Raw genomic sequence first — 12,148 nt, 5'->3', positions numbered from 1 at the left:
CAGACTGCTCTACCTGGGAATGTTTTGACTCCATCTTAATTAATATTCCACATTTGAGTTCCGTATTCAATGTCTTGTTATCAGTTTCAGCACAGGTAGTTGCTGTGTGTATCAAGGCTTCAGAGTGAAGACTGCAGACAGTTGCTGTATGCTGTGCTGGATAGATCCCCTGTCCACTCATTGATATTCAGAGGCTCTATGAGTGAGAGCTGTAAACAACCAGAAAGCCATGGAATTGGCACTCAAGGCCACAGTCTCTGCTTTTTTAACATATTCAGGCTCTTTTACAACTATCTCTACCTTTCTCTTTCCCTTTCTTTCTCTCTCTCTCTCTCGCTCTCTCTCTCTCTCTCTCTCTCTCTCTCTCTCGCTCACACTCTCACACACACACTCATGATGCTACAGCCCCAACTCACCACCCCTTTCTCTACCTAACTCTTCTTTCCTCCCCCTCTTCGGGTCTGCATCACATCAGCAGCAGCTGGAGAGTGCAGCATAGAATTTCAGGACAGAGCCGAGAAGGGCAGGGCAGGCAGAGTGGCCCTGCATAGGCCATCCAGCGGATTGGGCCATACAGTGGAGGGAATCTGCCCATTAACGCTGAGCATTCTCTACCACTCCCCCCCCCCCCCCCTCCCCCCAATCTCTAGAGCTGCGAGCAGAGAAACAGCCAAGCTCCTCCTCCCCTGCCACCCAGGAACTGATGACAAGACTCGGCTTTTTACTGGGAGAAGGGATCCCGGGTACAGCACGCATACCTATGGACGACAGGAATGAGAAGAAGGTATTTAATTTTCTCACTCCTCTCCCTCCCTCTTCCAATAGCAGATGCTGCCACTACAGTTTTGCAGCACACAGAGAAATAGAAGCGAGAAGAAAAGGATGACAGAAGGGGGAAATTAACAGAAAAAATAACAGAAGAATGGACTTTTGTGTTTCAGCTTCATTAAGTTATTTTTTATGGGATTAAGCAAGCACCTCTGAGAATTACTTTCTGGCATAACAAACAACGGTAACTGTCAATCTGTGTTTTGAGATGTAAATAATGTTTTAAAGAAAGTAACTGCATATTTAACATTTGCTGCATGTGGTTTTATTTCACTGCAAGAATTCCATTGTGGTTAGTCTCCCAGTAACTTGAGCACTATTCCGTGGGCTCTTGAGCATGTAACGGTGTCGGAGCCTGGTCCAGAAATAGATTTAGTTAGGTCTAAATATCAGTTAGTTAGGCTCAGCTAATTAAGCTAGAGCTTTGCGCAGAATAGAGCAGAGCCCAGCATGCCACGCTCCTCTCATCCATCTCTTGTCTTGGACATCAGCAATCCTAGGAATGTGAACAAGGCTTAAAAAGTATTTAATGAATCATGTTCATTAGTCCAAAGAGGAGAGAGGCAGAATGGCAGTTTAATGTTTTTTACTTTGTGTTTGTCAGTGTATATGAAGGTGTGTGTTTTCATACCCAAGATGGGGAGGAGCACTTTACTGTAATCTGCCAGCAATTCTCTTTTCCTCCATGATACTGTTTCACAACATGCCTTTAACTCCGCGTGTTGTTTTACATTTACATTACAGTAAATTATTGTCAGTAAGCGGTTTGGCTCTCACTTTGATTTGTTAGGTGGCATAGGCTGTGAGCTGCAGCCTCAGGCTGGAAGATGCAGAGCAAAAGCTACTGACATAAACAGGTGGCATTTAAAAACAGGAAATGTTATGTTTTTAAAACTAGCATTCCACACAAATTGTTAATGTTGCAGCCAGCCACACAGCATCCCTCCTGGTCTGCAGTTTGTATTCCTTCACCATTTTTCAGTAAACATGTAGCAAAGACTAATCATAATTAAAGGTCTAGACTTAAGTTGATGTATTTTATTTAGTTAAGGTTCCCAATAAAAATATACCCAAAAATAATATTTGTAGATACAGCATATTTTAATCATTAAAAGAAAGAAAAACTTTTTTTTAATCAGTATGCATTTACGTACTCATGGGAGTAATTAGTTTTGTGCTGTTGCAACATGTGAGAAACGTTAAAAACCAGTAAGGGGTGTTTGACTGGTATAATAGAAGTGTCTTGTGATGTTTTGTTTAGTTGGTGGAGTTCTTTAAAGCGATGTATAGTCTTATACTATGTTTACTTGAGAGAGTCCCTCAAGTTGATTTAATTGATCAGTGTGGATTTAATCTGACCCGGACTTGAAAAAGTTCATTTAAAATACATTAAAAAAAACACTTTAATTTATTGATACATTTAGAATAATTCATATAAGTTACCTAAGAGAATAGCCTTTTGTTTACAGACATTTTTGTTTGCTGCTGTGTCTGATTTAAAAAAACAAAACAAAAAACAAAAACCATTTTTCCTTGGTTGGAAAAAGAAAGTTGAGGGAGGAATTGGTTCAAACCAGCGATCAGGCTCAATCGCAAAGCTTTTGTTCTGATAAGGATGACCTCCTTGAGCTACAGTGCATTGTGTAAAATCAGAATAGTTGAAAGAAGACGGGCAAACAGGACAAACCAGCTTTAATTTGAATTTATATGGTTGTCAGTTAGCTCAAACAAAGATTCTGCTGCTCTATGGTTGTCAGACAGGCTTGATGACATGAAAAAGGTATCTATTGTGTCAAAACAAAGTTGAGAGCTCTTCCCTTGTGAAATTCTCTTTGGGCCTATTTTAGTTCCTCCAGACGTGAGTGTATAATTTTTGAGCCGTGCTCCGTGTACAACATTTATGCCTTTTGGGATGTGTCTCATGCTCACGTGGAAAAAGCTTGTTTATTTAAGATGGTTTTTCAGCATTAATATCACAGAGGGGTATTGCACAAAACCAAGAAGAGAGAACAAGCCCGGTTTTTCTAGTAACCTTGTTGCATGAAAGCAGGTTAAATTAAGCTAAATTAAGTTACTATGGAGATGTATTCTTTGCAGCTAGCCTGCTCTTGAGACAGCTAACAGAGCAGCTAAAGAACTGAAACAGCAGCTCAACAACAGGCTAGCTGCCATGAAAAAGCTAATCCTAGAAATATATCTATTAGATCAACTGTCAGTCCTATAAGAAATGAATGTGTTTTACAGTTATTCCATTGTCTTCTGTAAATATGCATCATTTAACTTATTCTGCATTAAAATACTGCAGATATATTATGAATATCTGACTGAGAGGTCCAGATTCTCACTTTATGGCATCCAATATTTATGTCTAAATAGATTAAAAACAAAAGATGGATAAAATAAAGTCAATGGATAAAATATATGTGCACTGTGGGTAAGTTTTTGTGCTGTAACTTTCCTGAGTAACATGCACTTCCTTTAGTCACATTGTAGGCAAAGCATACAACTGTTGGCTAGTGCAATGATAACTCTGTGAATTGTAATTTTGATGGTTTCAGATTCCAATATTTGGATTTGCTTATTCGGTTGGTCTGCTATTGTATGTTTAATTATAGTGGCCATATTTGCCTTTCTTCATATAATGTTTCACCTTTTCATGTTTTCACAAGAAGCTGTTGCTCAGTTGGTGAGAATTATGTTGCACAAATCTTATCCATTTTTGCATCCATGATTCTGTGATCAATTCTGTAGTCTATTTTCAGTGAATGCACACTGATCCCAACTATCAAAACCTGGCTTGACATGGCTGCACCTTCTCATCCTGGCCTGGCAAACGTTAAACGGATTATGCCATGACTAAGCCAGGTCAAGGTGCATTGTTTGTTATCCTGGGTTTTATATATTTATACTTATATATACTTTTGTGTAGTACCCCACGGGCAAAACAGGCAATGGATTGGTATTGTATAATTCTCTAATTAAGTTCTCTAATTTCTCCTTCCAAAGAAGGTTGCAGTATTATTTTTGTAGAATTTATTGCTGCTTATGCTGAAAAAATGTGAATGTTGCCAACTGACAGTTCGTATCGAGATGACTTCATACTTAATTTCCATGTTTGATTAGTAGAGCACATTCTTGGTGTGAATTAGCATTTTTCTATATCACCTTTCTTCCCAGTGTTCTGTGACTAGCCAGGGTATCAGCCCATGCTCTACATTAACCAGCAGCACGGCATCTCCCTGCACCGACAGCCCATGTTCGACACTCAACAGCACAACTGGCCGCCCCACTCTCAGTCGTTCCAGCCCCTGTGGAACCATCACCAGCCCCAGCTCCACCCTTGAGAGCAAGGACAGTGGGATCATAGGTGAGATATAATCATTGTACTCAAGTGTTAAATTGTGTAGTACAAAACCGTGTTTGATTGGTAATACCCAAGTTTTAAATACCTGTGGAGTTTTGGCGGAGTCAGCGGGAGATTTTGTGAATAACCAGGCGTATCTAGAAGCCTGAGTAGCCCACCTTAGAGCAATGAAAAGTCCTGACACACTCGTACCCCAACCAGCTAATACTGACTATATCTGGTGCTGGGTTTAATAAAACAACAAGACTGCCCCAATTTTTTATAATGCACATTAAAATTACCAATACAGATCACTCAGCACATGCCTACTATATTATTACTATTGCTTAATACTGTATTTTACATGAAGCGCTTCCATTTTTTATTTGAACGTTTAGAGTTGTTACTTCAAGTGTTAGTTGGGATTTAGACCAAAAAGTCACACATGCTGTCAGCTATTGTTAAACCTGTAGGGATTCAGTTTTGATTTTCAGTTTATTTTTATGCTCTACAATGTATCGGTTGTTGGGTTTGTATTGAGCTGTTCTGTTATGAGAGAGAATTGAAGTGACAGTTGTCACAGTTTGACATTGTACTGTATCTCTAGTAATAGCCCTGTAAGACATCTTCGGATGTACACAAGGTGACAGAAAGCTAACATCTATTCATGTATTAATCTGTCTCTACTTAAAAAGCCTCCATGGCAAATAGAAATATTTCATTCTGAAAAAGGGTGCTGATTGTTTGTAGTATAGGTTCAATAGATTTAGGGAAAACAACAATGATTTATCTTCTTTGAATAAGGCAGGGCCTCCCAGACTCACACCGCTGTTAATAAATTAAGTATATATTTTTTGTATCATTTGTTTAATTGGATTTCTTTTTCTCTAGTTTAAGGTCTTGTGAAAACATTGGATCATGTTTTGAGTCATATTTATTTGGAAAATTCAAAAGGGTTCACAAGGCTTTAGGTACAAGGGCGTATTACTTTAAGTCTGAATAAATAATGTTGTTTTCTTAGCCTGGAGATATTATTAAACTAAAGCCCCTTTCAGACATGCACTGGATTTCTGACATTAACCTGATTTTGTCAAAGAAGGGGTGTATGTGTGAACGCAAATGTCTGAGGGAGACGTTCCCAACATTATCTGGACCTTATCCCTCGAGCCCCCTAGTGCAATGTCCTATTATGTGTGTGAGCTCGTGCGTGCATTATGCTGCTCTGTCCCGAATCGTCAGGAGGTTTAAAAGTGAGCGCGATTAAGGACCTTTCTATCACTAAACGGCTGTTGTAGTCGAGTGATAAATTTTCACAGTTCTTACTCGGCGATCTCCCACTATGTGCTACATGTGTGAAAGGCCACTCCGCGCAATGTCCGAGGCAGAATTCTGCTAACATTGTCAGGAGTTCCTGTGTTAAACAGGCTTAAGTGAGCAATCATTGTACACTCTACATCTTCATCCCATTCAACATCGTCAAGGTCAATGATGATGCACATGTCCAATTTATAGTCGCATTGTTTGTTTTCTTTTAGACTTGTACATTTATTGCATTGTTTGTTCTGTTGTGTTACATTTACTGTTGTGTGCTTTATTGTATTGTGTTAAATTTAAATGTCTTATAGTGCACTGTTGTTGGTCATAGTATCTACAGTTGTGTTGTACCACCTTATTGTGCAATGACATAAAAGTCCATTCTGTGGCATTCTATATCAGTATTAGTGATGATGCAACATGTTGTGACATTATTAAATACAGTTTAGAAGTGTGCATCACAAAGCCTGCCAGCTGACCAGTTAGTTGCAGTCGTCCAATTGTACTGACGTTTTTGTATCCAGCTGCCTGTTGTGTAACTTTGGCCGTCCTATCAGCTTTCAGGATTAAGTTAGAAAGCGAGATTGGCCTGGGGGAGGATTAAAGGACATCTCATGTAACTAAAACACCTATTTGAACTTTGCCAGTACTGAACACTTTTTTCGCTCTTTTTATATTGTGAAGCCATATCCAGTTGTTGATTACATAATATCTGAACCTTGAAAATAACATAATACATTTTCTTCTTAATAAAAGCAAGGAATGGTTTCTCAGGAAAAAAAAAATTCACTCACATTTCTTGCCTCTTTACTCTCAGCACCCTTGCTTGCTCTAATTGTTTCCTGTGTTTTTGACCATTTGTCAGCTACCATCACTAGTTCTTCAGAGAATGATGACCGCAGTGGCTCTAGCCTGGAGTGGAGCAAGGATGGAAGCCTAAGAGCGAGTGGGCGCCATGGCCTTGCACAGAGTGTGCGGGCTGATACCTGCTCTCCTGTGGCCGAAGAAGACTCCAACAGTACATTGGCAACACCAGCAGACACCCCAACCAGGCCAGAGCAGCAGCAGCAGCAGCAGCACCAGTCTAACACATCAGCAGCGGCATCAGGGCCAACAGGGCCACCACAGCCTCCAAGCCACGTACCTGAGGGACCCATTCCATACCCACCACAGACAACTTCTTCCCTCATAATGCCAAGGCCAAATTCAGTAGCAGGTATGGATCCTGATTGTTTAAAGCTTGTGATAACTGGATATCTATTGAGTAGATGAGCCAAAGGGATGGTTGTGTGTCTTTGATTTAATAGTACAGTAGGTATAGAAAAGGATCATACCCCTTAGAAGTTTTTGCCCTTTTTTGTGTTGTAGTTTTTTAACAACATAGAATCATTGAGTCAATAGATCGACGACAATTTTCAGTAATCTTTTCATAAAGTTGACTGGAGTTTTGTGTTCATGGTTTCAATTTTGGCAAAGATACTGATTATAATTTTGGTGGGAGCAGCTGTAGCTCAGTTGGTAAAGGCAAGGCTACAGGTCAGTGGTTCAATCCACAGTCCCAGCAATATATGTCGAAGTGTCTCTGGGCAAGACACTGAACCCCCAACAGCCCTTTTCCATCCCCAGCTGTGCAGTGCTGGTCCAAGTCCGGTAGAAATTGGGGAGGGTTGCTTCAGGAAGGGCATCCGGCGTAAAAACTGTGCCACATCAACATTAGGACAGTGATCCGCTGTGGCGACCCTGAACTCATGGGATAAGCCGAAAGAATAAAAAAAGAAAAATTCTGATTATGATTTTGGTGAGTTGTTGTAAAGTGGTTGAATCTTTATGCAGTCAACTATTTTGAGTTTCATTTTTTTAATTAACTAAGATTAGTCTGTAGACATCTGTTTTCACTTTGACATGATTTTTGTTTTGGTTTTTTTTGTTTTTTTGTTTATTTAGGTTGTTCCTAGCTAGTAAAAAAAAAAGTGACAAGACTGGTGTCACTCTGTGCTTTAGTCTCACTATATTGCATTGCCAGAAACTCCAAATTGTGATGGTATGATATATCCTGTGTCTGAGGAAAAGCGACATGTCATTTCTAGTCCAAGCAAGTGACAGACAGGGACAGGATGAAACATGTAGATAGAGAGGGAGAGGAAAGTTGGTGTTTTTCATAGGGCATGTTGTGCTTTACAAAGAAATTGGAGATTACGCAGCTGTTGTATGTTGTGCCTCCGTCCTGCCTGCTATGTTGGACCTAAGCAGAAGCCAATGTCTGGCTGATCTGTTCTGCATTCCTGACCTGGAACTTCCCTGAAAGGGCTCCCCATATTCACACAGCTGTCACAGTTGTTGTATGATTACTGCAGCTGCAGACTAGACAAAAATTTAAAGTATTTTAAAACAGTCTTCACCTTAAAATATTGCATTAAATCATTGCGAACATCTAAAAATATATAAACAGTTACATTTCCTTTTCTACTTTTGCATTCTTTTTTTGGGTCTTTTCCTGTTTCTATCCCAAGTCCCAGGATTATCCAGTAAGCTTGTTCAATGCACATCTCCACACAACGCGTTGGTGTGGAAATGTGCACTGATGGAGAAGTAAAATTCTGCCTTGATGCTTGCATGTGCAATGCCATTTCAATTTGAAACAAGTTGCCCAATTAAATAATTTACATTATTCTGTTTCAAAATGATCTTTGCAGTGTTTCTGTCCTTTTTGGCAAGGTAGTTGGAGTGAATACTACAAATAGGAGCAGAATGGTATGGTTAATAGTCTTGAACATACACTACATAATTTAATAATTTATTTTGAACATCAATTTGATGTCTGTGAATTATATTTTGCTAAACTGTTAAGTGACTATCCATAAGCCCATACCCTTATGCATCTCAATATTATGTTCCTTTAACACACATTGGCTTATAACGAAAATATATAACTATTTTTGTGTTCTGTTTTGTGTGTGAGCACCAGAGTCTCTGTGTGCTCTAAAGGTTTATGGGCTGATGTCATAGTTATGCAGTGTTGCCCTCTAGGGACCTGCAGAATTCACACCTCAGATTTTATTCTGTGTGAAAAAGCCCTAGGAGAGGACATCAAGGACATGGTGAGACAATTTAATTTATGGGCCAAGCCAATCTGTGTTGGCGTCGTAGTGTTTTCAGCACCATGCTTTTTCTTTTGGTTAACACTCGTGAAAACGGTCTTTTTAATTTATTACTATACATTTACTAAGTACATAATTAAAATATATTATAACTGGAATTCCATTGCCTGAATATTCCGATGCAAAACTTCATATTAAGTCAGATCATTTATCCCCTATCTCTAACAGCTGAGGTGTAAAGGAAAGTTGATGCATTTAGTGTTACATACTTGCTTACTTTACATACTATACACTGTATTAACTGTCAAATGGTGTAATTAGTTCAGCAGAAAATAGAGCTTGTATGTTGTCATTGGCAGTTTGGAGTAACTTGGCTTGTGCTCCAAATGTGGATAGGAATGTCAGGTTCACAAATTAGAGCAACGTGGAGAATGAGTTGTTTCTGCAGTAATCCAGATGTCACTGAGTTTTAAGATGAAGAGGGAGTATGATATGTAAGTCAGGCTCACATTATTCTTACATTTTCAGTGCCCCAAGAGTCAGTGGTTCTTAGAATTAATGAAAAGAGAGAAATGCGGGTAAAAACATTTAAAATAATTTTCTTTTCCACAGTTAATTGGTAAATGGTCTGCACTTACATAGTGCTTTTCTACCTATTGGCACTCAAAGTGCTTTACACTGCTTCTTATTCACCCATTTGCACTCACAATCACACACACTGACTGATGGGGGAGCTGCTATAGCTGGCCAACACTCATCGCAAGCAACTAACTTGCTCAAGGATACTTCGACACGTGAGCAGAGGAGCCGGGGATTGAACCAACAACTGCCGGATTGTTGGACGACCGCTCTACCTTACTGCGCCACAGTTGCCCCAATTGGCTCACTTTAAAGCACAGTGTTAGGGCTTTGGACATCTAGAAGGAGCGCTAAGTAAAGTTGCTGCTTTTTAAGCAGAATTAAGGGTTAAGGGAGCGAGTTAAGGGTTGTTTGAGCATTACTGCATGTGACCAGCAGGGAGCCATTTGTTAGGGGTCCAGCTAGTGAAGTGATCACCAGTCAGAAAAGATTTGTCCTGTGTACTTTGCTTTAGCAATTTGTTACCATCACCCTAATAAGTGGTGTTGTTACCTACTTAAAATGTTTATTTTATTTTTATTGATTCAGCATTGGAATAGTAAAGCAACTACATTAGTTAAGATAACGACATAAAGTTACAGAAACTGCAGCACAAAGGACATTTGTTCTTTTTGGCAAAGTCTATTTTGTTCTTCTGTGTAATGCCAATCAATGAGTCGGAATGAGACGGAATGTCAGCCTATTACAGAAATCTTTCATTAGCAACTTGGTGATCACAAGCACTCTTCTACTGTGGGTTGCTGTGGGAACTCAAGTAGCATTGTGTGGAAGCTGCACGTGATTTGGCAACTTGCACAATAATTTGGTTTACGCCACCTGTCACCTCAAACAGGGCAGAATTAATCATCTGTTGTAGAAACAATTTGTAATTGTATCTTTAGCTGATAGCCCAAGGTGCAATCTTGGCCATCATAGTACTTTTTTCCTGTATTGTGTAAGGCAGCATTTAAATGTGATCAGGACAGAAACCCCAACAGCTACCATAGATGTTTATTTAATATTTAAATATATGCTGTTTTAGGGCAGGCATCGGTGGTGTTGGATAGGTTAGCGCTGCTACCTCACAGCAGGAAGGTCCCCAGTTCGAATCCAATGGCTGGCTGTGGTCTTTCTGTGTGGAGTTTACTTGTTTGCCTCATGCTTATGTGGGATTCTTCCAGGTACTCCAGTTTACTCCCACAGACCAAAGACATGCATGTTAGGTTTGAATGTGTTTGTGAATTGTTGTATGTCTTTGTGTGTTGGCGCTGAGATAAAGTAGTGACCTGTTCAGGGTGTACCCCACCTCTTGCCCAATGACAGTTAGGCTCCAGCCCTCTGCAATCTTATACAGGATAAGTGGTTCAGGATGATGGATGGATGCTGTTTTAAAAATCAAAAATAACTACATGTACTGATAAATGCTATAAGGCATAAAATCAATGTTTTATTTTCTAGGGCTTTTTGTGCTTTCAGAGAATTTCTGTGGAAAAAAACCCTTGCTTACCCTGTAAGCATTTAACCTCCCATTATAGCGCACTGCAGTCCTTCTTCTACAGCCCAGCATATTAAAGCATGCTGAGACAGCTCCCAGGTAACAAAGGGTATTTTTCAGTATTCACAATTTTCTGCTTTTACAGATTTAGTGTGATTCACGGTGTCTTATTGATTGATTCCAGAATAAATATTACTTCTTTTCAGTATGGTGCAATGTTATAAAGCACTGTTATATTCAGTAGAAGTAACAATGTTTAAAAGAGCTGAGAAAAAAGACCAGAAAGAGAATTCAAGAAATTTCCAGTATGTTAAAATGCATTTAATGATAACACAGCAGTGCTTGTATTACAGTCTCAGCAGCAGTAATGAGCAACAAGGTAGTGACCCTGGTGTTTTTATTGTTTCTTGCAATCCAGGATTTTATTATATGCAAATAAATCTTATACTTAATTGCATGTTGGATATAGCCTGTAAGAACTTTTTCATTCGAGGTATTTTATAACTTTTACCCATGCTGAAAAACTTTCAAATATCAGATTATGATTCTTAAAACATCTCTCTTTGCTTTGTAAAATGGTGACAAAAGTTTTAGTCTTGAACTCTCCTATACCCTTACTCTTCATTATACTCGGGTAATAAGAATTCTATTTTTGAGTCATTGGAGTTAAGCCTTTTATTAAGGCTTACAGAGTCAAGGGGCCATATTTATTCTGGTGAGTGGAATTTCATGGTTTTGAAATTTTAGCTTGAGCTACTTGTGGTTAAGTTTTTCATATGGGTAGATTGAGTTAGGGTCACTGTGGCTGAGGAACTGTGCTATAGTGCATCTGTGGTGTTTAGCTCAGCAGAGCTTTGTGGTCTGAGCCATGGCAAAGTACGGTAAACACACATTTTTGTGTGTACTCCAAAGTCCTCTGTTACTCTGGCAAAGTCCATGCACTTTGATGACTTCAGCAGCTGTAATAGATCCAAGATCCTTCTGTTGCCCAAGACTGTGGACTATTGACAAGCAGACTCTAGGACTCTAGTTGTTCTTGCATAAAATCCTTAACATTGTAAGGTTTGAGTACAGCTCACATTTTTAATAAGGAAAAACTGAAGTCCTCTTCACTTGGTCCACATGAATACAATCTATAACTCAACATGTTCATAGAGATCAGATAATAACTTTCTCAAATAAAAAAAAAGATATGGTGCAGTACTGCTGCACAAAAGCATGTTTTGGCTCATTTTAATTCAATATGCGGTATGCGTTGTGTGTAGTACTGGAGCAGGAAGGTATGATGTAACAGTTTTATTTGATATGCTATAAGCTCATTGGATTTCTGTTAGTAATAATTTTGTGACTCTTCAAGCAGCCATGGAAATTCCTTCTACCTATACCTTATATTGAAATGGATCTTTTAGACCAGAAATTTAAAAGAAAGCATAAAGAAAGCCGATAACACAT

General features: G+C 39.1%; 1 protein-coding gene across 11 annotated transcripts in view; it reads left to right on the top strand.

The window, feature by feature from the left end:
• Positions 1-12,148, top strand: part of tanc1b (tetratricopeptide repeat, ankyrin repeat and coiled-coil containing 1b) — an 84,732-nt gene that overhangs the window by 43,870 nt on the left and 28,714 nt on the right. For 9 of the 11 annotated variants that reach the window (XM_067517071.1, XM_067517066.1, XM_067517075.1 and 6 more), the window contains 3 exons: positions 651-784; positions 4,006-4,195; positions 6,351-6,701. In XM_067517071.1, coding sequence (XP_067373172.1) covers positions 651-784; positions 4,006-4,195; positions 6,351-6,701 — 675 coding nt within the window. The remainder of the gene's footprint in view (positions 1-650; positions 785-4,005; positions 4,196-6,350; positions 6,702-12,148) is intronic. The other 2 variants (XM_067517073.1, XM_067517072.1) reach the window with 1 other exon arrangement.

The sequence above is a fragment of the Channa argus genome, chromosome 9 (genome assembly GCF_033026475.1).
Source record: "Channa argus isolate prfri chromosome 9, Channa argus male v1.0, whole genome shotgun sequence".
Classification (NCBI taxonomy): Eukaryota; Metazoa; Chordata; class Actinopteri; order Anabantiformes; family Channidae; genus Channa; species Channa argus.
Note: the sequence above shows the minus strand (reverse complement) of the source record. Positions and strands in the feature narration are given on the sequence as shown.